Raw genomic sequence first — 26,355 nt, forward strand, 5'->3', positions numbered from 1 at the left:
TTTATTTCAAAAATGTATTTCAAACATGTAGAATAAAATAAAAAAATAAAATATAATAAATTCTTTTTTTGTGTGTGTTCAGAGAAAAGTAACACTAATACTGTTAAAAAAATTAAAATATTTTTATTCCACTGTAAAACAATTAACAGCTTCATTTCATTTTTTTTCATTTCAAAAATGTATTTCGAACATGTAGAATACAAAAAAGAAAATAAAAAAGAAAGAGAATGATCATACCAACAAGTCGACAGTCAGAAACAAGTAGTATTTACATACAATGAAAAGCATAAGAAAAATAAATTGTCAAACACTTGATGCCTTGATTTACATATTCGAAAAGGAGTGAGAAGAAGTATAAACTTATTTAATCCCACCCCTTCTCCATAAATCAATTAATAATTATTAACCAGCTTCCTTATTGAGCCATACATATACTCTAATTACATTTTCCTAAATTTGTCTAACTATAATTATTATTATTTATAATTATTCTTCACAGGGATATTAGTGATACGATTGGATAAAAAAATACCAATATAACCACAAATACTTTTAGCCTTTAAGACCCTACAGAAATAATATTATATTATTGTATGTGTTTGCATGTTTGTGTGTTATTTCCTCCCTTCTGATATAACAAATTAAACACTTCATGATTGACAGCTGCTCAGAGACGGCAAGCTCGGCTCTGATAGGTTGTTTTACTCCGGTCTGTGAAATCTTGCAGATGCCATTAAGAGCACCGAAGGACACAGAAGCACATGATTTTTTTCAGATTACCTGTCTCATACACTACTGTCAGGATATAGTGACCGTTTTAATCATATTTGCTCCATTTCTACCCATTGCTGCTTTAAGTACTGCATGCTGCTGAACAGAATTAATCAATATTTCATGTGTAAATACACAATGTGATACTGTATATAAAAGGACAGACAGAGTGTATGTGGCACACACCTGTCAGCAGCCATGATCGACCAGCTAACATCTGTCTCTGTCTGCAACAGCAGCCAGCTGCTGCCTCCTCACATGGAGGACAGACGGGCTCAGTTAAATCTCCACTGAGGACCTGAGTTCATCTGAGGTCAAAGTATAAGACTATTGTTATTGTAAAGCATACTTGGGTATTGTGTGTTTGAAATGATGCAGTTACAGATGTGTGTGTGTATTTGCATAAAACACTTTAAAGATTGAAGCCACATTGCAACACATCTGTCTGGACAGCAGGGGCATAAGTGAGTGTTTAACAGATCAGGATGACAGATTGTTTTCTTTTTCATTTTTCTTTTTCAAAATGATATTTTTTTCTTGCACAATCTCTCTTTTAAGCCTCCATGCCTCCCGACTCTTTCAGTGTGTTTTCAGAAGTTTCCTGCTCGCTCTCCTCTGAAATTGGCAGGAAGTGATGTGAGAAGTAAGAACTATGAAGTTGGTGGTTGTTCAAGAAGTACATTTTAGGGTATTTGTATCATGCTATTACTACTATGTGCTAGAAAATACACCACATCACATTGTGGATTACATCTTACTGGGATTCAGACTGCAGTCAATTACACATGAATGCCAAGTGTTACTGTTGCACATCTTTGCACATCTATTTTGTTAAAATTGCTGTTACAAGTCAGTAAAGTCAAGTAAAATGTGTGTTTTTTCTTTAACTTTAAATTGTAAATAGAGCTGTTAAATATCCCACTGCACCATTTAATTATATAGCAGTCTTATGCTACATCTCAAGCATTAAAATCAAACCTGTAGCAGTGTTGCCTTCTCACCAGCAGAGGTCCTCCTAACTTCCAAAGAGCAGAAGAATTCCCACTGTGGTTCACACAGTGGTGAGCATCAACTCATGCCGGCCATATGTTGGATTACCGATCATGAAAAAGTTATGTTGTAAACAAACTTTCATTTTATTTAGCTGATTTTGATTTACTTGTGCAACTTTAATACCCACATGATGTCACCGTTCTCTGTTTGGGTCTATATTTATCTCCACAGGAGGGTGCTGAGGCTGTGCACACTCAGAGATTACTCACTTCAACATGCTTTTAGTTTATGAAAGGTCACATAGTGACAGATATCAGTCTTATTATATTCCCAAACAAGGCTGACAAAGTTTCTACATTGTTAAAAGTTATGCATCTAACCAGTCCAGTCTCAAAAGGTGTTGGAACAAGTCAAGAACCTGCTACAATAATGGGAACAATGTGCTGCGTAATCATAAAATATCTACAGCTACGAGCCACACAACAATATTTAGACTCTCATTTAAATTATTTTCAAGTTATGTCAAATGCAGGCTATTATATGGCTATTTAAAACACATGTCCGGTAGTTGTTCTATATGGCCACAATCTTGACCGTCAAATAAGGAGCCGTGTAAACCCTGGAAGAGGGGCAGTCAGCAATCAACAGCACCATAAATCTGAATGAATTATACTTTAGTGCTCATGGTTTCCGTAAAATGAACTGGACGATTGAATTGTGGAGAATCTTACCGATCTAACGATGTGTAACGTGTCCCTATTGACAAATCTTACCCCGCGTTTAATTGAGCCCTGCTTTGATTTGTCAAACCGTATAGCCGCACCCGGCAAGTAAAAGGGACTCAGCGTCTAATTGAAGTTTTACGGTAGTCCGCTTTTGATTTATTGGAGTGAGTCCAATCGTAAGAAAGTTCATATTGTGGAGTTTTTCTCACAGAGGTAGTGGAAAATGTTGCGCCACGCACAGCTCAAGCATTTTCCACAAGTCTTCATTTGACTGTTTCTCCAACTGAAAAGGTCATGGCACATGATTTTCAGCAATTTCCTGCTCATCAAAACATTCACTGGCTGTTCATTCGCTGCAGTCACTTTGTAAAAGACCGTTTCCCATCATCACCACCAGAGAAGGGTTTCAACGGCCGATTAAGGTGACCGCACTTTTCTTGCTCCCCGAGGGGCTGATTGGACTTAACCGTGACAGGAAAAGTGCAGCACACTATAGTGTAAAAGGATCTCTGCAGCGGGAATATAAAGTACTCTTCATGTAGTCGGGTCAATTAGGTAGCAGCCCAACCCTGCACATACACACACTCACATACTTAAGGAAAAAGTCATCCCATTAGTGATCATAGTGTTTTTATTGTTTGTCCTGAACTAGAATGAGCCGTCTTGACTGATTCTGGTACACACTGTATATTAGTTTAAAGTGGAACATCAACTACAAAAACAACTGGAAACATCACAGCACACAGGAATGAGACAGACACACTCAGTGACATCAAACACAGTCAGCGCTCAAAGACGACTACAGACACCCACACCCTTACAAACTTCACATATAGAGAGACGGAGAGAACGTTTACAGTACGGTACTAGCATGTGAGAAGTGGATCTATGACTACTGTGGTCTCAGAGGAGGCTAAAAACACATTAGAGCTTTCAAACTGTACTATCTTTGAAATAAATAATTACGCCATAAAACAGTGTTATCGTTACTCACACTTGAAATGTTTCGAAATGCTCAAAAATCATGTCGTCCCTGCAATTTAAAAAGTGCACTCATCCCCATTTTAAAATCAATTTCCCTTTCTTTTTTCAACATTTGAAGAAAGTCTTTATTCGCAGTTTCTGTTCAAGTGGTCGATTAATAATTTGATAGCAGGGACACATTTTGTAGTGAATCTATCTCCTGCCTCAGTAACAAATCTGAAAGTACTGGCTGGGTGATTTGAGCGGGCTCTTGTAGCTGGATGTTTCCTGCGCTGAGCTCTGGCTGGTCGTGGTCTTCTGCAGGTTCAAGGTGAAGGACGGAGTCGTCTTCTTCCTCGCCTCCGGCTTGCTGCCCCCCTTCGCCTGGGGTTTGCTGGGCGTGGCTGCGGGGCCGCTGCTGGCAGGCACCGCCGCCGCGGATTTGTCGGTCTCAGAAGATCCAGTCTTTCTTGCGAGGGGGCTCAGATAGATCTGCATAGTCACTAAGTGAAGTGGTGAGATGAGGTGAGGAGGGTGAGTGAATAGACAAAGGAGGGGGGAGGTCGGTGAGAGGGAAGGGTTAGAACGGAGGTCAGAGGTCAAGTAGGGTGGATATTTGAAGAAGAGATGAGGTCAAAATAAGGAGAAAAATAAGGGTCCAAGGGGTGAGGGGGAGGCACACAAGTCATGGTGAGATGTGACAAAGAAATGAAGGATAAAATAACAACTCAAACGTAACTTTTCCAGATTGTATAGATATCGTTAGGGATGAATCCTACCTTTGCAGTGTGTCACATGCCTCGTCCCTGCACAGAAACAACACACAAACAGATTCACTTACAAGCAGCAAACAGCACCAGTCATGTCAGTCTTTTGCTAAATCATTTATCTTTTTTTTTTAATTCTTTTTTTACAGCAGCTTAGTCAGCAGCTGTTTCACATTCCTGTTGTGAGGCTGCCAGATACAGCCTGGAAAAAAGACAACTGCAGTGAAGCAGGGGGAGCGCTCACTTACCTTCATTTACTGCAGCCTCCTTGGACTTGCTGCTGTTATAATGAGAGAGGAGACAGAGGAGGACACGATGAGGGCAGATAACAGAGTAAGAGATACAGCGACACAGTTTCAGGTTGACTAAACAGTTAAACAACGGGCTTTGAGAATGTAAAGTTCCTCTGTGGTATGAGGTGTTTTCACATAGAACAGGATGTCGGGTTTGGAAATAACCTTGAACAACTGGGTCACCCCAAAATCAATGGAAACGCATATATGTCCTGGTTTGCAAGAAGTGTACGTGGAAAAACAAACTGACATTTACAGATTGATATTAAGATAAAAGTGATGTGAAACAGCATTTTTACACAGAAAAGACATTTGTCTCGTGCATTAACAGCTTCTTACCCTTCTGGAGGCTTCTTACAGGTGGAAGCTGCCGAGGTCGGTCGTTTAATGATCTTACATGGACTGTCCTTCACACTACCTGGTGGGCTCCTCACTCCACTGGAAGGAAAATAAAACAAGAACTGTAACGTCATGGGTCTATTGTTTAAAGGTACAGTGTGTAGGATTTAGCAACATCTACTGGTGTGGTTGCAAATTGCAACCAACCGCTCCGCTCACTCCTCCCTTTCCAAGACTGCGGTAATGTGAGCCACCGAGTGCAAAATACTGTAGTAACACTGTTCGCCTCGCTTAAAGGCCGTCCTGACCATAATAACGGGGCAACGGAAGTCAGACGGCGGCTGGCGGTACCACGGTTTTGCACTCTGCGGCTCATGTTACCGCAGTTTCGCAAGTGTGTCAGAGAACTATGCTTCAGGTAACGTAAAAACGTGAAAGGCTCTCGCTAGAGCCAGTGTTTAATTTGCTTCCATACAGCTGCTTTTGGCTCAAAAACCACTTGGCTCCCCAAAGTTAAAATTCTTGTCAAGTACCTTCAAATGAAGACAAATAGTTTCCCACTCAGTTCCACACAGTATCTACAGTTCTATGTCACACATATCGAGTGAAATATTACTGTAAAATCTCAGATGACTTTGTATTTTTACAGGTGCAACATGCCAGATGGAAAAATATGAACATATTTCCATGGAATGACATATTTCTGGAAACAGTTAGAATTTAAAATACAGTGCTGTAGTTTTGGACCACGCTTGGCTGCAGACATATAACTGTAATAACGGACCCACTGAGGGGGTCGGTGGGTTGCTGAATATATTTTACTTTCACTTAAATGTGATGGATATGCGCAAAAGACAATGAATGAAAACAGATGTGGCCACGGGGCGGATGGGAAGCAACTGGAGGCAACAAGTAATACTAAGAGAGAAAGACGATGAGATGAGAGTGGAGAGAAATCCACTGCTGCTAATGATGACGGTCATCTTACAGTAATACTGAGCGGACAGCCTTAAGTGAATGGAGATTTACCTCTCTCTGTGCAATTATACCAGCAGACTCCAGATATAGCAGCAGCACATTACGGTACCACAGAGAGAGCCGATCTCGCTCTCTGACTAATATCTCATTGCGGTATCATTTGAGAGGTAATAGAGAGGAAGAGGTTTGCTGCTTTATTGCTTTGAAATAAAAGGCGAGTGTTTGAAATAATTGTTGAGCATCCATGTGTGGTGTTTCTTGGATAATGGAGGGTGTCTGCTGATTACTTTTGCACATTAGATAATGAGAGCTGAAGCTTGCCGTATGAGATTGAAGCTGCTTCATTAGGACTGTATTCCATTACTGTAAATACTGTGTGTGCATGCGTGTGTGTGTGTGTGTGTGTGTGTGTAGGCCTACTCTGTGGAGCTTTATGGTCGCCCTGGGTGTGTTTCATGATGAGAGGAATGCCACTGTGAGTTTCTTCCCCATTGAGAAATCATTCAACAATTTCAACCTTTTTGTTTTAATGAACAAATACTGATAAAAAGCTTCTATCACTTGACTTTCTCTCAATTAACAACCAATAAAGAAAACACTCAAAATATTAAAAAACAATATTTTATATTGCATGTATTAGACCGTCTCATGAGATCATGTTCTGTCTTCAGACTGAGCAGCAGCAGCAGCAGCAGTGTTTTACCTGTAGGGCGGTAGTGGGCTGTAGTTCCTGGCTGTGGAGCTGGAGGGCAGCGTGGTGCTCTTCTTCTGGGAGGCAGCGCTGGAGGTCACCATGGGCGGTCTGGAGGGCAGAGCTAGAGACACTGGCCGGGCTGAGGGGACACACACACAACACGGGGGATAAGTATGATGTATGTGTGTTTGTGTATGGTGGATAAAAAAGGTGCACTTACAGACTCCCTGTTTGTTTATCTTATACTGTATATACTGTATATATTCTTAATATACATATGTTCTTAATATACCCTTGTATAAAGTATTTCCTTTTATAATTGTAATGTAAATGTAATTGTAATGTAAATGTAATATAATTTATTATTTTAATGGAGCTTCCCAGCAAAAAAAGTATTTCACACGTTTGTACCTGTACAACCGGCGTGACAATAAATATCTTGAATCTTGGTGAAAGTCAAGAATTATTCGGACATGTTTCCTAAAGCGATTAAATCTAATCTTTGAGTAGAAACATGGTGGACTACAGTCCGACTGACCACTGGATTCTAATACTGATTATTGAGGGTAAAACATATCTATTAACATTATATAAGTCGATAATCTTTTTAAACTCTATACAATATATATAAAAGTATTTGGACTGAAACCATTAGTCGATCAGAAGCTTAATTGGCACTTATTTTGATAACTGATTAATCGTTTCAGTCACTTTTTGAGGCAAAAATGACACATATTCCTTAGTTTCAGCTTCTGTGAGGATTTTTCACTGTTCTTTGTCCATATGATCGTTAACTATATTTTGGGGTTTTGGAGTATCGGTTGGACAAAACAAATAATAATAATAAATTGGACTTATATAGTGCCTTTCAAGAAACCCAAGGACCCCAATAATTTCACTTACTTCCTGACATTTTGTAAACAAAACGATTGATTGATGATTAATTGGAGTCATGTCAGTATATTTATATAGCACAGTTTAACGTATGTACAGTATGTTGACTAATATGCTTTACACAGTAAAAAGGAAAAAGGCAGAAATTAACAAATGACACAATGACATGGATTAACTGATAATGAAAGTAATCATTATTTGCAGCCTAAAGGTAGCCCTCTTAGCAAGCATCCCTCAACTTTAGACATAAACGTTGTATGCTGAACATACAATAACAACACTTCTTTTTCTGCATTATAAATGCCTCATGCATGTTGACCAACATACAATGATAACTGTCACTTATAAATCCAATATTGCCTCAATAATATTGCTTGCTAAAATTGGTTTACAGTAATTATTTCCTTGAGGAAGCACATCTTCAATGATCCATTACTGTAAAGAAATCAATGTCTACAATATACAGTACAGGTCTACATGATGAAAGCTGTTGCACACACACACACAGATCTTTGCTCACCTTTAGCGCCCGTCGTTCTCCTGCCGGCACCCGAGGCAGCAGCTGCTTGGTGCTCCTCAGAGATGTTGAGCCTCTTGAGGACATCAGACAGAGCCATCTTCAACAGCTGGATTTCATCTTCCTGCATCTGCATCCTCTGCTCCAGGTAGGTCAGCCGGTCGGCCACGTCCAGGCCGCTGGCTGCCGAGCTGCGGTCATCTAAAGAAATGATAGATAGACACAGATTATGTTGTTTGTTTGTTATGATTTTCAACGACATTACATAACTGATGACATGCTTAACGTCCATAAGAATAAGCAGAGGAACCCGAGGCATCCATTGAACATTTGCAAGCCTCCAAACCATGTCTGTATATGTTTAAAAATGCAGAATTTCACAGAGCAAAAGAAAGAGCAAACTCAAAGAGCAACAGTCAGTAAGACTTTGTTAACCAACTGAGGTGACAGTGACATACAAAACACAACACACACACAGAGGGAGAGAGGTGTCAAGAAAGAAATGAATATGCAATGAACTCATACTGAAACCATGCGACCGTTTGGTAAGAGAAAATCTTGAGAATGACAGAAAATAATCTTCCAGCCACAAAGTAAGAAAGTGCTATCCAACTGTCCACTAACGTCAGAGGAGGACTGGTGAAAAAATAAAACAAAAGTACCTTCACATCCAAATGTTTGCTAAAACTTAAAGGTATAGTTCAGGTGTTTTGAAGTAGGGCTGTATGAGGTACTTAGTAGTAGTCCATAGTAGGTGTATCACCTACAGTAGATGACGGTTGGCGTGCCCCCAGCATCAAGAAACAGAAAGAGTACCGACACCAGAGCAAAGCAATACAGTGCTGCATACGGGGATGGCGGAAAAACACATTTTAGACCTAAAAGAAAAGATGACCTAAAAAAAAAAAAAAAAGATTATATCTATTTAAGTGTACGCTATATTATTATTAATATTTTCTGATGGCAAACTGAACTGAAAGTGAAACTATATTGTTTTTGTCATTTTAGCCTGTTGGCTTTAGAGAGAGCATAGATAAGTTTCACTCAGTTCTGTTCCCAGTCGGAGAGGAGAAGGAAAGGGCTGTCTGACGGCGAGATAAAGCGGAAAAAATATTCTAAATACAGCGTACACTTAAACGGATATCGATTTTTTTAGGTGAGCCGTTCTTTTAGGTGGCTAAAATACGTTTTTTCTGCCATCCCAGTCCACAGCACTATATTGCTTTGCTCCGGTGTCGGTACTCCTGTCTGTTTCTCCAAACCAGGGGCGTGACAACCGTCATTTACTGTAAGTAATACACCGACTAAGTACCTCATACAACCCCACTTCAAAACATCCAAACTATCCCTTTAAGCCAAAGCATTATGTACATTAGTTATTTATGAAATTCTACCATAAATGCTCTTTTAAGGCTCGTCTCTTTGATGTAAACATAATCAGAGAAGGTCTTTAACATCCCGTGTCCGTGTAGTAAAAATCAAGCTAATGAGGTCACAGCACAGCTGGACACAGCAGATCATCCACACCCTCATCATCACACAGCACAGCAGCATGTAAACAAAGGTAGCAGAGTGCACATCTAAAAACAATTTCACTAACACACTATCATTTCTCTTTCAGTCAATTTTTACTTGGATTTTTTCCTTCTACTGCTGGCAGTTATCAGTCCAACACATTAACAATAGATCAGAGGTGGATACCGTGGGAGACACTGGACACTGATGAGTAGTCAGGGTGCCTCTGCTGGCCGGTTGGGCCCTCCTCCATCACACCAGACGTCTTCCTCCTCTTCCTCTCCTCTCGCGAGTACACTCTCCTTTTTCCTCCTCTGGCTCCGGTCAGACAGGCCGACTCTCCCTCCATCTGATTCTGATCCACTGGCTGGTGTCCACTAAGATCTCATCTCTTTTGCTCCGCTTATGTCACACTCACGGAGCAGCCTGCCTGGTGTTTCGTCCGCCTCTGTTTACAGCATCCAAGCAGTATCACAGTGTTTCCAGTATGATGTTTTGATCCTCTCACGTTTCCTTGGTGCTCTCCTGACACACCCTGGGATGCTGTGATGTGTATGACAGCGCTTTAAGCTCTTTTGCTCAGGGTGTGTGCTTATATAAAGGTGGGGGGTGGGGTTGATAATACTTAAAATCTCAGTAGTCGTACAATTCAGCCTAAATTGTCTATGCGCGCGTGTGTGCATGTGTGTGTGTGTGTGTGGGCGTGCAAACTACAATGATAATCCCTCAGACTGAGCCTCTTTGACCCCGCCCCCGCACATAAGCCCCATGTCACTATGAGAGATGGAGACACACAGAGGAAACAGCAGAAATAAACCTGTGCGGCCCGTTCTTGTGTTAACGCCGCATTAAACATCTTGTTCATCCACAGAGTTACAGAGGTCACAGTGCATGTCAGTCTGAGTAATAGGGAGGAGGAAGAGGAGGCAAAATATAAGAACAATGCTTTACTGAAGGTGCAGAGTGAACACCAAGGCTCAAAACAAACACAGGAATCAGCTGTGAAGTGCAGTTATGCAATGACGTATTATTTCCCAGCAGGTTTCAGATCAAATTACTTATGAGCAAAAGGGACCAGTGACACAATCTGTGACCATGGGAGTATTCTTTTTTTTTACCTGAACTAAAACAATGATTCCCAACCAGTGTACCAGAGGGGATACGTCCGCAGTCAGTACAGGGTACAAAGACTGTGGAGTAGCTCAACTCATTTGAAAAAATAGAAATTATGATTTGATTAAAATATATATTCCCATATAGAGTCCGCTATATAAAACCTAACATCATGTGTTGTGATAAAGATATCAAATAGTTGGCAAGCAAAGTTCAAACAGTAAAAATACGGGATATATGATTAAAATAGATGGATAAATGTCAGAAATAGTTAGCTAAAATAGATGGATAATTGGCAGAAATATCTAAACAAAAGTATAGTTAACAGCTAAATGGCAGAAATATTTAGCTGACAGTAAAGGATAAATGACAGAAATATTTAGCTAAAATTTATGGATAAATTGCAGAAATAGTTAGCTTAAATTAATAAATAAATAAAATAAATATTTAGCTAAAATTAATGGATAAATTGCAGAAATACTTAGATAAAAGTAGCCTAACATTAATAGCTTAACGGCAGAAATAATTAGCTAAAAGTAATGGATAAACAGTTTAGAAAAGACAAATGGTTGCAAAAATAACTTGAAGTAGTTTAACGGTCAAAATAGGTAATGGATAATGGATAATTGAAAAGTCCAGCCCCGACCACTCCAAGTTGTATTAATGTGAAAGCCTATGGACCTATGAAAAACACATTTTTACATATGAAAAACATTTTAGCATCCACTATTATATCTATGTTTCTATCAATAGTTAAATATCATCAGGTTTTAAATCAACTGAAATGATCACATTGTGAACACGATGGGTCGAAGGGCTACTTGAGTTCTTGGGACAAGAATGAAAAGGTTGAGAACCTCTGAACTAAACTGTTCAACTGTGATGCTTGTAAAGTTTTCAGAGTTGAGTGTCTATGAAGCCTCGGAACCTGTTGTATAGTTTTTCTAAAATGCATACTATACAATGTTAAAATCTAAGTTCTTGGGAAGATGCAACTCTTTTGAGATATGAGTTCTTCCTCCTGGCAGAGCAGATCTGCTGTGGGCGAACACACTTTCAGTATAATCATCCGAGCACGCCGCCAGCTGTAATCTGTCTCTCGTGGAGAGTTGTGACTCTATGTAGGCCTGTGATTTTTCTGTTTCTCCTCTTGTCCTGGCCGTGACAACATCCTCGTGCCACCTCCACACACCCCATATGGGATTGGGATTAGAATAGCACATAATCCCAGTGCTGTAAAAGGGAATTAGCAGCCCAAAGCTCAATCTCTGCACTAACTGAGCTATACAAAGAAGCAGGCAGACTCCTTGGACGCCTTTCATGCAAATGCAAACACACAAACAAACAAACATGAAGTCTATCTCTGCACCTCTGACTCACACACACACATTCACACATGTACAAACAGCCGGGACAGCGCTTACAGTTTCAAAATTCATATGCCTATTATAGGATACATCTTAGCAAAATGAAAATACATGAAGGCATAACTCATAGAGAAGCAGCGGAGTGTTTTAATCTCTGCCCGCAGATGGTGTTTCTTGAATGAAGGAACAGCATCTGTCTGCTCATATCAGCACCCTGAATGCTGACACACAAGCAGTCCTTCATATTAGTCCACTGATACTAATATCCCCGAGGGGAAGGACGAGGCATTTCCCTAAATCTCCTCAGCCAAGGCACATTCCATAACACCCACAGTTTGGCTGCGTGGCATGTGAGACATTGGACAGGTATGCAGGACTAGTGTTTAACTTGTTAGTTCAAATAAAGCATTGTACAGGTTAAGTGTCAAAGAGGAGAAGAGGAATAAGAAATTCGCCTTTTTATTCACTATATTCACGAGGTTATTCAACAGTTTGGGAAGTTCTATATCGAGTACAAAGTGTATAACCAATCTATTTAACTACAGGCATGGATCTAAATCTGGTGGAAGCATATTGTCCTTTAACGCGGTCGCTTGGTACGGACACTTGAATGTCAAATGTAAAGGGAAACTGTCAAGAGTGGTTAACACGGACAGTAAAACTATAGGGAAACCACAGATGCACTACATGAACTAAGCAGCAGGCCTGTACCCGTCCCATCCATCGTACATACAATTTGAAGTGTATCCCTTAGGAAGGTGCTTTAGACTGCCACGAGCCACCGAAAATGTCTATAAGCATAGTTAAATTATTAAATAATTTAAATTTAATCCCCCTCACCCTCACCCTGCACTGAATTTACACATTTGTCTCATGTTTGCAGAATTTGCACATTGTACATCTGTAATAGGCCTATGAAACTGTATTTGATTACATATGATTGAACTCCTCTGATGTTTGAATTGTTTCTTACTTATTGTCTTATTTGTAACTCATGTTGATTGCGGTGAAGCCACAGACAGACAGACAATATGTTTCCAACAACAACAATAGCGACTATTTGACTACATCTTTAACCAATATGTCAGAATAAATAAAAGGTACTTTTCTCCTTATTCTGCCTAAAAGTGCCTCAAGGGTGTTTTCTTTTTTCTGTCACCAGGTTTTGTAGGGGCTTCCATAATTCTAGCTGAAACGGAACAAATCAATAAAAAATAGTATTTCCTTTAATTGGTTGTATGATGTGAGTCATATGAACATGTTATCCCTTCCTAGATGGCAACATGTTGATTCAAAAATATCATATAAAGTCCTGTGAGACACACCTGTTGTGTCATTAGAATCTCAAAAGTCCTTAGAAGTTACAACACACACTAAATAAAACATTAACTGTCACTTTAGTTGTTCATTTTAAACTTAAAATTGAATGTCTGCATTTATTTCTTGGATACAGTGGAGTTTTTTTTTTTATAACTTTCAATTTACTCCCCATGTTCTTTTTTGTTTTCTAGTAACAAATCAGAATACCAAACCTATGCAAATTCATGCAGGAATGCACACCTGGTTCGTGGTAAATTGCAGGAAGTTAATCTTTTTGTTAATTGCAAGTAAAGATGCGCTTCATTCATACAGAACACTTTAAAGGGTCAGTTCTGTTTGGTCACCTGCCCCTCGTAGTATCCAGCAGGTAGTTTGGGTTTTATTTGTACAGGTTTAAGATTAACATGCCATATTTTTCAAGCTACGGCAACCCCTCTTTGACCATATAGAGACATTGCAGTTCAACTGGCTGCTGGTTACTTTTATTATTTGTATTCTGCGGTTTTGATCACCCAATAATACAAATTTGTAGCACTAAGTACTTATTTTGCAATTTACCATGAAGTTTTTTGTTTGTCAGTTTGTTAGGGAGGGGGGGTTAGTTATTATATAAATATATATATTTCTCTATGTAAAATATGGTTAAAAAACATGTAACACCTTGAGTATCTTCTATTTTCAATGGAAAAATACCAACAAAAAGAATTAAAAAAAAAAAAAAGATAAACATCTCATGAGAATTGAACATTTTAAACATATTTTTTCAATGCTTTAGCAAGTTGCATTCACCTCCATTATATCGGGGTGGAGGTGAAATAACTCCAAACTACCTGCATGGCTACAAACCACAATTAACTCAGCTCTCTCTACCTGTCATGAAGTCAGTGTCGGGTGCCAGCAGGGAGTCGCTGTGGTAGCTCTCCTTCAGCGAGGGCCTCCTCAGCAGGCCGTGGGCCGTCTCCTCCATCCCCAGGCCCTGGTCCACCAGCTCTTCCATGTGTGCGTCCCCCTCCTCTATGCCCGCTGCCATGGCAGTCTGTCGGAAGTGATCCTGTGTGCTCTCTACTAAAGTCTCCTATACGCTTCACTGCTGGGCTAATTCACCTTCCCTAAACCACCAGCGGCATCCACCACCACCTCTCGCTTCCCGTCCCTCCCTCTGAGGAGTGTGTGGAGGGTGCAGGGAGAGGGTGATGTCACTCAGAGGACAGATTAAGGAGCTGGTAAGCCATCTGAAGCTCAGGGGAGGACGAGACTATGAGAGAGTAGAGTGGTACAGTGAGTATAGACAGCGGGATCAGGGAGGCCTCACACTGGGAAAAACATCTTCACATTAAAGGCCCTAAAATAACTTCCTGTGAGATAACTCCCGTCTGCAAACACACAGCTTCGAGGAGGAAACGATGAGTAACAATTACTGACCTGTGTGCTGAGAAAACACACAAACACACACACAAACGCAGCAGGGTGGGAGCATGCAATTTGTGCAATGCATGCAAAGTTGCAGACAAGCACACAATTACACTCCCAAAAAGAGCTTACATCAGGCTGCCATCCGGTGTGTGGCCGGCCCTGGTGCACTGTAAGGATGATGAGATTCTGAGATTAGGGAGCAGAACTTGATTAATTACAGTCATCAAGAGGACAATAAGCCGGACGTGGTAATTAGACCAACAGAGAAAGACAACAGGAGCAGATGAAAAGCCAGTTAGGCGATTGTGTCGGGGTCTCCCCCCCAGTGTAAGCTGGCTTTCTGTCGATTTTGCATTCGCTGGATTGATTCTTTCTCTATAGCAGATGCTTCTCTTTGCTGATCTGTCAAAGCTTTCTAGCCTCCATCCCCCCCACAATGTTAAAGAATTGCTTTGCTCTACATTTCTTCTCCTGATGTTTCACTAAATCATATGAAAGATGGTGATGCATTGTCGACCCCTAGCCAGTGATCAAATGTTATGACATATGTTAACTTTAAAATAACAGAAGTGGAGTTTTTGCCTTTCTGTTCCTCTCACTTTCTCTTCACCTAGTCATACTTCCTGTTATGTCTGTATGCATTTCTGTGTGTGATCACATATGTGTAACTGTATATAGAAAAGAAGCAGAAAGCGACAGACCGTCACTTTATATTTTAACTCTTTGTATTCTTGAAAATCCCTGAATTACAAATACAGTATCTAATGGTGTATGATGATTATTGTTGCTGTTATTATATTATTAATATAGCAATCACAGGACACAATGTGTGGTCCAATTTGGGAAGGAAATAAGACACAATAATAAACACTGGTTATATAAACAACAGGAGAGACATAGAACGGAAATAATAAATTAAGATGTGGCAGAGAATATAACTCACATTTAAAGGAAGATGTAAGAGTAATAAATAGGCTCAGTGGTAGACTTTAAATTATAACTGTGATTTTTTTTCTTATTATTATTATGATCTAACGCTCTGTAGTATAATTACCCCAGCACTTTATCATCGCTGTGCAATACCTTCTCAGTATTTATTATCTTTTATTATGTGTTTTTATCCTTCTAGTTTGTATCTTATTGTCTTGTTTTTATCTTGTTCTATTGCTGCTGGTCATTAAAAGTTACCAAAAGTAATTTCGTTGTTTGCCTACATGACAATAAAAATATCTTGTAATCTTGTAATATCACATACCTGTACATACATTTGTATATATTTAATACCTGTACATACCTGTCTACATTCTTCACTCTCTGTATATATATATATATAATTCTTAATCTTAATATTCACTTAAGTAATTCAGTGTATACTGTGTACTAAACTTGCACTAACCATGTACAGATATTTTTACCAGGCGCTGTCATTGTTTATATTTAGAGTAAAGGTCCTATACTTCTAATTCAAATTTAGTTCTACTGTATATTTTTTATATTTTCTTATTTGCCACGTTGAGCGTCCTTATGCGTCCCATTAAGGTTAATAAAGTACTCTCTATATTTATCGATCCATCTTTCTCTCCGTCTATCTATCACCCTACTTAATGAGAGAGCACTAACAGAAAAATGAATCAAGTAGTGTTTTTTTTCTATTTCTGTGTAAGTACGTTTAGAGAGATACATAAAAGCCAGAGTCTAATTCCTTGTATGTATGTACTTGGCAAATAAAATTGATTCTAATTCAGAAAAATACCAAAATCTGGAGGGACAATCATTTACATTTACACTGTTCTTTGAAGATTTCTGTACACCTTATGTTCTTTCCAATAAAATATTATTGAAAAAAAGAAGAGTGTTAATAAGAAAGTAAATCTTCTAGCTGTATGTTCCATAATAATTCTTGCTTTTTTTAAAAGCAGAGTACAAAACTTTATGACAAACTAATCTATATGAAATCTAAAGTTACGCATTAGAATGCTAGAAAATATCTTAACACTTTAAAAAGGTAAACAAGCTAAATGCCACCCCATCACCACTATCATCTTCATATTACACTACCTTCCTTTACCTATACCCCGTCTTACAGTTAAAAAAGAAAGGGGGAAAATGGGCCTTATTTTCTGTCTGTTAGCTCCTTGTTTTCTGTCATCGTTGATATTTGTCTGTTTACATCGTAGCGTTGATTTAACCCCAAGATATCCAAAATAATAGATGGACATGTGTCACTTTTCACTCTTTAATGTTTTTGTTGTTGTTGTCTTGTTTATATGTTTATATGTCGTCAAGGTGGCCAGCTTATTCGCCCCTGTTTTTTTTTTATTTTATGTAATTTTGTTTGACTAAGATTATGATTATTATTAGTATTATCACTTTTCTATTCCTTCATTGGCTACTGATAATAAAGAGGGGATGGTGGTGGGCCAAAAAAAATAAAAAAGATAAACAAATGGTTAATTACAAGCATTTTTAAGGTATGTTAAACTTCTACCGAAATGTAAGGACTAAAGAGAAAGAGAAAATCGTTTTTAAGGTGATATGTGAAGACAAATTGCTCCAGATCCTATATAGGTTCCTATACACCACCAAGCAGCCGGTAGCCTTACAGTGGACCAGCGTACCTGAGGTCAAAGTGTGTAGCTACTTACATTATTATGAGACACTAATCATCTGCTCTGGCTGCTGTTATCCCTGTGTAACGGACACTAAGGACCTGTGGTATGGTGTGTGTGTGTGTGTTTGTGTGTGTGAGCGGGACATTCCTAATGCCCCGAGGCCTGAACAGGGATAAAGGCCAAAGACAGATAATGACTGTGCTGACAGAGGACATGTGTGGAGAGGTAAACATAGAGAAGGTTGAAACTGGTTTCCTGCTGTATTAAAATGAACAGATGACAGTGTACTGTACGCCGTTTGGTGCCTAAATAAAAAGGTCAAAGAGGGTTTGACCATGACCTGTGCATGCTGTCTCACTACTGACCTCCTGTGGAGATTGTGCAGCATGACAGTTGTTTGCTGGAAGAAGTTTCCAGACTTCCTACTGATCACATGCAGCGAGAGCAGCTTCCCTTTAGCACAATGTCGTGTAGCATAGAAAACACAGCTGCAGAAGGTCAGTACGTACACTGGATTTAAATGTAAGAAATAAAAGAGCCACGCAAAATTTTCACAAAGGACTTAAAATTTATAAATATTCTTTCAATGGAACATTAAATCAGTAGGGATGTTATATAATTCTTCCAAAAAAATCCAAGAGATTTTCAGAGAGCATGACAAAGTGACAATAATCTGATACACACGTTGCTTCTCTACTCCAAAAATATCTAGACTTTTTACTGTATATCCCCCCTAATTTTCCAAATATATCAAAATATATGTTGACAATAAGCATCAATACGGACCACACAGAAAGCAGGATCTCATGGGTTGGTCGGGTGCTTTTGTTTTTGTGACTCATGGTGAGCGAACACACTTCCTGTGTGGCATCAGTAAAGGTCACTCAGTGTTTGACCCCTGCCACCGTACGCAGACTCCTCCCGAGTGCCGGCCCTGCCTTGTTGTCATGGCAACGGAGGACGCAACTGTGTCCATGCAAAGCAGCTAAGGAAATTAAGTCACATAAATAATAACATACAATCTAGTCCGTGCTTTTATTTTTGCAGGGCTGGCCAGCACTTTCGGAGGATGACTCATGGCGACTTCCTTTACTGAGCTTTCTTCATCTCCTTTTCCGGCAAGCTCCTGCACTAAGGATGCAAGGAAAGAGGACAAGGAGAGGAAGCTGTTGATCAGCTTTGGGATGTGGCCACGAGACTGTTCTGCACACATAGGGATCCCTGCCCTCTAGGGGACAAACACTGTCAATGCACATCTGGGAGAAAGGCAACGGTGGCCAGCTGATTTGGATTGTGGGAGAAGCTGTTCAGCAAATCCTCAATTTGACCTACTCATTCATTATATTAAAACTCCTTATTTTCCTCTCAGCCCACTGGAAAACCGTGTCGTTTTAATGCCTTAAATAAGGGACTGTATGAAAATTATTAGCGTGGGGAGGGGAGCTAGATCTTAGGCTGTGGTCGAAAAGTCAAAAAATTACGTCTTAATGATTTTTCCTAACTACTTTTCCTTAAAAAAATAAAAATATTACTTCATTACCAAGGTTGGAATTGAAATAAAAAAAGGAATGTAGGCTACCAGTCACAAAAGTTTGCATGAATATTGACTTAATTGTTTGAGTTCTAGAGAAGGGGTAGGACCATATGTGTAGCCTGTACTTCTTCCTACTCCTTTTCGGACATGTAATATTTATTTATGTTGATTATTTGTTTATTGACAGTTTGCTATATGTTTACGATTCATTTTATGTGTTATTCTTGTCTTGTTTTTTACGTATTTGTATTTGAAATAAATAAATACAAATAAAGTGAAACAAAATGGTTGTCACTGTCCACTCATATTAACAGGAATCCCATTTAGTATATGACTGTGTGAAAATTTTATGCAAGATAAGCGTGTATATATATATACTTATAGCATATATTGTTTTCATGAATGGCAGAACAGTGCGTCGCTTTAAATGTTGTGCCTGCAAGGAATTGTGGGACGTTAACATCTCCTTTGGTAAAGGATGGTCCAGTGTATCCTATTTTCGACCACAGCCTTGTATTTTATTTTATAAAAAAGCAAGCAATATAAATATTTACTTTGGACCCTCTAACTTGCAATACCCTCCCCTCAATATCTCAAAATAACATATTTATGGCAAACATAACAAAATAGATCAAATACAGCCACTCTATTGGTGCTGATAAACTTAAGCACAGAAATATTTCCCCCTGAAAATGAACGTAAAAAATATAATTCTGCGGTGAGAACCAACAAATATAAACTACCGTCACATAAGCAAAAATTTTAATGACATAACCCTGCACCTTTTCTCACCGCCCCACCCTCCCTAGTAATTTTCATACAGTCCCCAATTCCTGACACTTACCAAAAACCCTCTATAATATTGGGCTAAATTTAGAGAAGGAAAACTGGTCTAGGATCGGCACCTGAGGGGAACCTGGAGCCCAGAGGACGACCCGTCCTGTCTCAGCTGTACTGTCTGTCTCCTAACAGGACGAATCAATAAGAGCTCAGGTGACCATGTTGCCACGGCATTCTCCCAAACGTCACACTTAAGGTCAGTCAGGTTAGGCAGGAGAGCTAGAAGTCTTCTCTTCCCACAGGTCTCAGGTCAGATTCTTTAAGTATCTCAAAGGGGAAATCACTTCTGCTCTCCCGTCTGCCAGGGTGTGTGCTTTGGTCTGGTCTCCACCCCCTGACAACGAAACGATAGAAACTAAACAACATTTACATCTCTGTCAACAAACCGCCACTCAACCATTTAATTTCTAAACTTATAAGTTACAAACAAACAGAAATCATTGCTATCCTGGAGCGCAAAGAAACAGGATATAGTTAATAATCAATTAGACACAGTATTTCCAAATAAGTTAAATTGAAATCTTAATATATTGTATTGTTTACTCCATTTAAATATTTTTTTTCTTACTTTAAATATAATTATTACAGATCTTGCAAAAATACTACACTGTGCATTGGCTGTCTGCTTGTTTAAAGAGTGCCCGGTGCTTCCTGGGTTCAGATATGTACACTTCATTAGAAATCGCCTGGAAGGGAGCTCCTCGTCGCCAATTATCTACAACCTCAGGTCATACGACGACGGCATCGAGTCCCTTCATTCTCCTCTTTCTTTCATTTGGTCAGATCTCAATTAACGCTGTGATGACTTCAAACTAATTTGAAATAAAATAAAAAATAATGCATATTCTTTTCTTGATTTGTTAAGTTCATTTTTCCAAAAATAGTTAAGTCTAAAAATATATTGCATATGCCATCTTAGGAAATCGACATAATAAAATATTCTTAATAAGGAGAAATTGTAAAGTAGGAGAATATATATTACCTCTCTGAAGAATCTGGGCGTTAATAGAAATAAGAATCATCATTTGTTTTGGGTTTTAGGAGTCATGCTGCTCAAATAGAGAAAAAGTTAAAGATGGCTTTTAGAGTGTTGGAAACGTTTTATCCAATGTTGAAGAACGGGGCGTTTGCGGTGTAGGAAAGCAATCGGGTACTCTTTATGTTCTTAAAGGTACACACACACTCCGACACTACTCGTTTTCTGAGCGACAGTAAAACACTTGCAGGTTAAAAGGCAATGAATGAGTGTGGTCTGAAATTCACCACGACTCAATTAAGTATTGAACACCCCACCCACTCCCTCCCCCATCCCCCACCCCCCCTTTAATCCAAATACACGTCTAACATGGTGCTACGTTTGTCCACACAGCGCGTCAGGCCTCCATTTCCAAATCTAATCACATTAACAGTGTGGATACATACATATATATATACTGTATATTTATATATAAGTATGTCAGAGCTGATTGAGAAATCAAATGGAATGACTCTAGTAATATATATATAGTTATATATATATATATACTGTATATCTTCCATGGGATTCAACAGGTTGTGCATCAGGTAACACGACAGGCCGACTCCTCTACCGGTGAGAGAATAGAAATATACAGTTTGCACTGACAAAAAGCAGCCATGACATCCTTAACTGTTTCCTTCTCTACCAAACACACACACACACATACACACACACACACACACACACACACACACACACACACACACACACACACATATAAATGATACACAGTATGTTCCCCCCCGCGGTAAGATATTAGTAGCTGGAACAAAAAAAAAAAAGTGTCGTAATTAAGGAATGGATTAGTGCAATACAATAAAGGGAGCGAGGGAAGAAGTGCTGACGAGGAGGAGAAGTGCGAGGGAGGAGACGGGGACTCTGGCTTGTGTGACATCCTTTGGTTTATCTTCAGGGGGAGGAGGAGGAGAGGGAGGAGAGGGAAGAGGAGGAAGAAAATAATTGGTGTGGATGTAGAAATAGAACGGGTAGAAGAGACATTGCGTTTCAGGACGCAACACGAGCAGCTGGAGAGCACAGCAAATCGGTGACATGAGAAGTGCACTGCGTTTCTGACCAGTTTAAAGCTGCAACCAATGAGTCGATCAATTGATTAACCGATCGACTAACATGTAACATTACCTGTGATTATATGTGGAGTATTTGGGTCACTGGCGGTATCATGTGACCAGAGCGATTACCTTTTCAGATGGCGTCTCTGTACAGATTTATTAAGTCTGAAGAAGAGCATCTACTCGAAACGTCACTAACTAAGATGTGCCAGAAAATTGCACTTAAAAGGGAGCTACATTTTTCATTAGCTGATCGACTGGAAATTAAATCTGCAACTATTTCGATAATCATTTTAGTCATTTCTTAAGCAAAAAAGTCAAACACTGCCTGGTCCTAGCTTGTCAAATGTGAGGATTTGGTGCTTTTCCTTGTCATATAAGTTAACTGAATTAGAGCTGCAAGGATTAATCGATTAGATTTCAACTACTAAATTAATCGCAAACCATTTTGATAATCGGTTTGAGTAATTTTTTAAGAAAAAAAGGTTAAAATTATCTGATTCCAGCTTCTTAAATATTAATATTTTCTGGTTTCTTCAAAACAAGACATTTGAGGACGTCATCTTGGGCTTTGGGAAACACAGATTGACATTTTTCACCATTTTCTTACATTTCATAGACCAAACAACTAATTGATTTATCGAGAATATAATCAACAGATTCTAAATGAAAATAATCGTTATAGTTGCAGCCCTGAACTGAATATCATTGGGTGTTGGTTGAACAAAACAAGATAACTGAAGAAGTCACATCGGGCTGTGAGGAAAATATACAGCGTCATTTCATTATTTTGTGACACTTAATTGACAAAACGATGATTAAAATAATCCTTGGTTGCAGCTCTAAACTGGTGCATTTTGTCCAGTGATCATGTCATAGCTTTGAGTCAGTCAGTCAATCTTATTCTTGGGATTACAGTACACCTGTTCTACCACTTCCTAGTTGTACGTGGTGAGACTAGCTGCCTAAAGCTCTACCTGCAAGTCATAAGGCAAGTCACAGGGAACAGCTAAGGTGAAGAAATATGAGGAAAAACAATCAAAAAAGCGACGTCTTGATAAGCCTTCACAGGGCTCAGGAGTGACTCAACTCCTCAGTAAGGGCTCTCTCTATTGGACCGTTTAAGAAGAGCCTCTCCAGAGCCAGGCTGAGATGAGAGTTGGTTTGAAAATGTGTGTTTTCGCTAATAAAATCAGTTTAGAGCCATTTTTAGTGGTAAAGTGATAGAAGCCCTGCTGCTCTAGAGACGAGTATGGTAAGAAAAAAATCTATCTCACAAACCCCCTTCAGGTACAGTATTTTAGTTTGCGCAGAGCATCGCTCGAGATGAAAATGTTTCTGTCAGTGTCGGTGCGCTGTGGCACACAGGAGAGAGGACGGGGAGAGAGAGAGAGAGAGCTCCGCTTCCTCTAAAGCTGCTTGTTTGGTTTGATTGCCTGAAAGCCTCCTAAAAAACCATCACACATACCCACATTTATCCATTTATCCACACTGACAACACTCGCTCTTCCACTCTCTCTTTCACACACACACACACACACACACACACACACAAACGGAGACAAACTCAAATCAGGAGAAACAAGACGACACTCTCCATTAGCTGCTCCTTCGCCCCGGCTGGTTGAACACCGTTAACATCGAGCTGACAACGCAGGCTTGTGTTCCCCCGGAAGCACCTTAGCGACGGACCATTCCTGAGCCATTGGCTTACAAATGGAACAAACATGATTGTTGTGCTAAGATGCTTTGGGGGAAACGCCGTCCTGACAGTAGCCCAGTTCAGCCTGGTGTTCAGCATTCTTGGCAGGCGAGGGGGGTGAGGGGACGCACACAAGCCTCCATGTAGAGCATTGTGGAAGCTGAAAAATCCAAGCTGATGAATGAATTCCTCGCTTGTCTAAACCAGGAAATATTGGTGCTCTTGCAGAGATGGATTCATCTATCACATCCCTCTGTAGTCAACTAAAGGGATCTGTGCTTCATAACGTGTCAAACACTTTTTGCTTCATCTGTCCATCTCCAAAACCAACCCCGCCCCATCACCCCCCTTCCCTCTGATCGTGACGTCCCCAGCAGGAAAAGACGGGGGTGTTCAGTCCTTCAGCAACCTCCCCACCCCCCGCCAGGAGGGGGGAGCCATGTTATGATTAATTCATGGGTGTACCCTCTACTGCAGGTTCTTCAGGATGCGTCCGAAGCGGAAGTCGTAGACGTGCCGGCAGAGGTACACCAGCTCGGGGTCGACGTCTGTGGGCACACAGCGGTGGGAAGGGGGGGCGAAGTCGGGGCGGCAGGGCACCATGCTGGCGTTGCCGGGTGGGGAGCCTTCGGCACGCCGCTTCACCAAGGCACAAAATCTATAAAGAAAAAAAGAAAAGAAAAAAGGTGACACTCTGCATACTTGCCAACCTTGAGGCCTTAAAAATAGGGAGGATTTCGAAACAAAAGCGGTTTCAGAGACTTTGTTTCCTGCATTCTGGTGACTTAAAAAGAACCAAAATAATAAGTACACTGCAACAGCATTTTTATGTTAAACTTTTAGTTTTACCTTTAATCCTCAGAAAAGAAAACTAAATAATATGCCCCTCTGGTGTGAACTTGGCATGTGAATCTCTGGCATAAACTAATATTCATCATTTTATTCATTTTTAGCTCCTGATTCAGTTAGCTCTCTCTTTTTCTCTCTCCTTCTCTCTCTCACTGAAGGTCCTTTCAGACACAATGCGACAATGGCACCACTGCTCTCTGAAACCCGCTATTTCTAATGGCTTGCGTCGCGCTACGGCAGCTTTTCACTGCCTCGAGCAGAGCCCAACTTCGGGCGCTGCACGCTGTGATGTGCTGAACCCAGCGGCGAGCGCAGCTCAAACATGAGCTCACACCGCGCTGTGTCGCGAGCATAGACTGCTCTCTTTCGCCGGGAAACGACATTTGGTGTAGCTCTATTGTTGTCCCGGTGGAAACAGTAAGGATTACACATGCTGTTCAGTTCCAGAAACAGGCTAAGATAACAAAAAGCAAAAAAAGTGTGAAAAAATTTGCCATAAATCGGGAGAAAAAGGGGAGAATTGCGACCCCGGGAGGAAATTGGGAGAGGGCAATGAAAAACGGGAGTCTCCCAGTGAAATCGGGATGGTTGGCAAGTATGATTCTCATCCTCTTTCTGCAAAGATATCAAGGACAAATCAAATATATCTTCATGCTGCTGTATTTGAAAATAACTGAACTAGAAACATATTTGCGAATGATGTCGAAGCAAATGTTTGTGGCCTGGCGTTCCCTCGATTCATTAACAGCTGCAGTGTCACCGATGTGCGATAAGAAAGTCAGAAAAACAGGCTTCCACATATCGCAGAAGCTGAGGTGTTAATTAAAAGGAACAGACCTTTTAAAGAGACTTTCTGCTATCGTCTATCGCTGGGGTGTATTCCTCTGTGTGTGTGTGTGTGTGTGTGTGTGTGTGTGAGAGTGTACTTACCTACAGTACTGGGCTAGTGGGAGAACGTAGCATCTGTCTTCTATGCAGGCCACACTATTTTCATCCTGATGCCGAGAGGCGAAAATCTCATTCTGAAACCAACAGTGGGTGTACAATGTCACATCAACACAAGTGTCTCCTGTAGTGCCGGCTGAGGGCTGAAGAAATGACAACACTTTTCAACTGTGCACGCAGAGGAGGCCATAATTGTTCCTGTGCAATAGGATGGTGCTTCTGTGTTTCCCACCTTACATGTCGCCACACACAAAAAAAGCCCCGTTCTACTCAACGCATGCTGTAGACATCCGTTGTGAGTAGAAACATGAGTAGTGTTTCACTTTCTAACAGAGAAAATTGCTCTCCTCTCGTACTCTTTTGTTCGTGCAAGACTGAGGTGGCAGAGATATCATCATTTGGCATCGTGGTGACACTAAAGTGCGACCCAACTTTCAACAGTCTCAGGGCTGCGGAGGGAAAGATAATAATGTCTCCAGCAGCAGGGACTGTTTGTTCACTTCCTCCTTGCACATTATTTTCTTGCGTATTTCAGGACACCTAATTATGCATTATCACTTAAAATGAACGAATAATTGATCATAACAAACTTTCTATTATGCAAAGGAAATGATCGTTCCTCCCACATTCAAACACAGCATACCAAATTAAAACCTATAATGTGAAAGCACAAGGCAGCATATGGTTGTTATAAACTTATCCAAAGAAATGATATTATCGACAAGCCATAAAGAACTTAATGTCTTTTTTGTCTGTCTTTTACAACAAGAATTTCACTTGGTGCAACTAAATTGTTTCTAAAACATGATATAAGCAGCACCAACAATAAATGTTGGTGCTTTTCTAAACACATTTCTAAAAGGTATAATATGCAAGAATCTTCTAAAAAAACAACGGGTTGTGTGTTCTTATGTGTATGTGCTCCAGACAGTGTAACCCCCTTTACCAAGAGCAACGCTGAGCCATAGCGGACAGAAGCCTGCCTTTCGGCTGCAATTCATTCAAAATCCAGCAACACGGCACCTTCCCGCAGGGTTGTGCAGAATTGTGCAGTTAGTTGTGGTTGTGTTTATTTGTGCTTTAGAATGTAACTGCCAGGAAACAATAAAAAAAAATAGCATTT

At 40.0% G+C, this 26,355-nt stretch overlaps 2 protein-coding genes across 5 annotated transcripts in view; both read right to left on the reverse strand.

Annotated features, from left to right (window-relative positions):
- Positions 1–3,102: 3,102 nt before the first annotated feature.
- Positions 3,103–14,499, reverse strand: LOC119476664 (echinoderm microtubule-associated protein-like 1). 2 transcript variants are annotated; one of them, XM_037750084.1, is made up of 7 exons: positions 14,120–14,499; positions 7,938–8,135; positions 6,533–6,662; positions 4,852–4,950; positions 4,468–4,496; positions 4,232–4,258; positions 3,103–3,955 (listed from the first exon to the last, which is right to left on the reverse strand). In XM_037750084.1, exons 1-7 carry the CDS (start codon positions 14,277–14,279, stop codon positions 3,678–3,680), a joined length of 921 nt encoding a protein of 306 aa, XP_037606012.1. In that variant the 5' UTR covers positions 14,280–14,499; the 3' UTR covers positions 3,103–3,677. The 2 variants fall into 2 exon arrangements, with proteins under 2 accessions (XP_037606012.1, XP_037606011.1); XM_037750083.1 differs by having other exon boundaries at positions 4,468–4,499.
- Positions 14,500–22,279: 7,780 nt separating this feature from the next.
- The window catches only part of LOC119476829 (bromo adjacent homology domain-containing 1 protein-like), a 37,845-nt gene continuing 33,769 nt past the window's right edge, over positions 22,280–26,355 (reverse strand). For all 3 annotated transcript variants that reach the window (XM_037750385.1, XM_037750386.1, XM_037750387.1), the window contains exons 6-7: positions 25,218–25,309; positions 22,280–24,096 (exon numbers count right to left, since the gene is read on the reverse strand). In XM_037750385.1, the coding sequence (XP_037606313.1) occupies positions 23,907–24,096; positions 25,218–25,309 (282 nt within the window). In that variant the 3' untranslated portion in view covers positions 22,280–23,906. The remainder of the gene's footprint in view (positions 24,097–25,217; positions 25,310–26,355) is intronic.

The sequence above is a fragment of the Sebastes umbrosus genome, chromosome 18, assembly GCF_015220745.1.
Source record: "Sebastes umbrosus isolate fSebUmb1 chromosome 18, fSebUmb1.pri, whole genome shotgun sequence".
Lineage (NCBI taxonomy): Eukaryota > Metazoa > Chordata > Actinopteri > Perciformes > Sebastidae > Sebastes > Sebastes umbrosus.

Excerpts from the sequence above, each read along its gene's own strand:
- LOC119476664 (XM_037750083.1), bottom strand. The coding sequence starts at position 14,279 with ATGGCAGCGGGCATAGAGGAGGGGGACGCACACATGGAAGAGCTGGTG. Across the intron at positions 4,500-4,851 it reads TGTAAGAAGCCTCCAGAAGG|CAGCAAGTCCAAGGAGGCTG; the intron begins GTAAGAAGCTGT and ends TCATTATAACAG. Across the intron at positions 4,259-4,467 it reads GGAGGCTGCAGTAAATGAAG|GGACGAGGCATGTGACACAC; the intron begins GTAAGTGAGCGC and ends GTTTCTGTGCAG.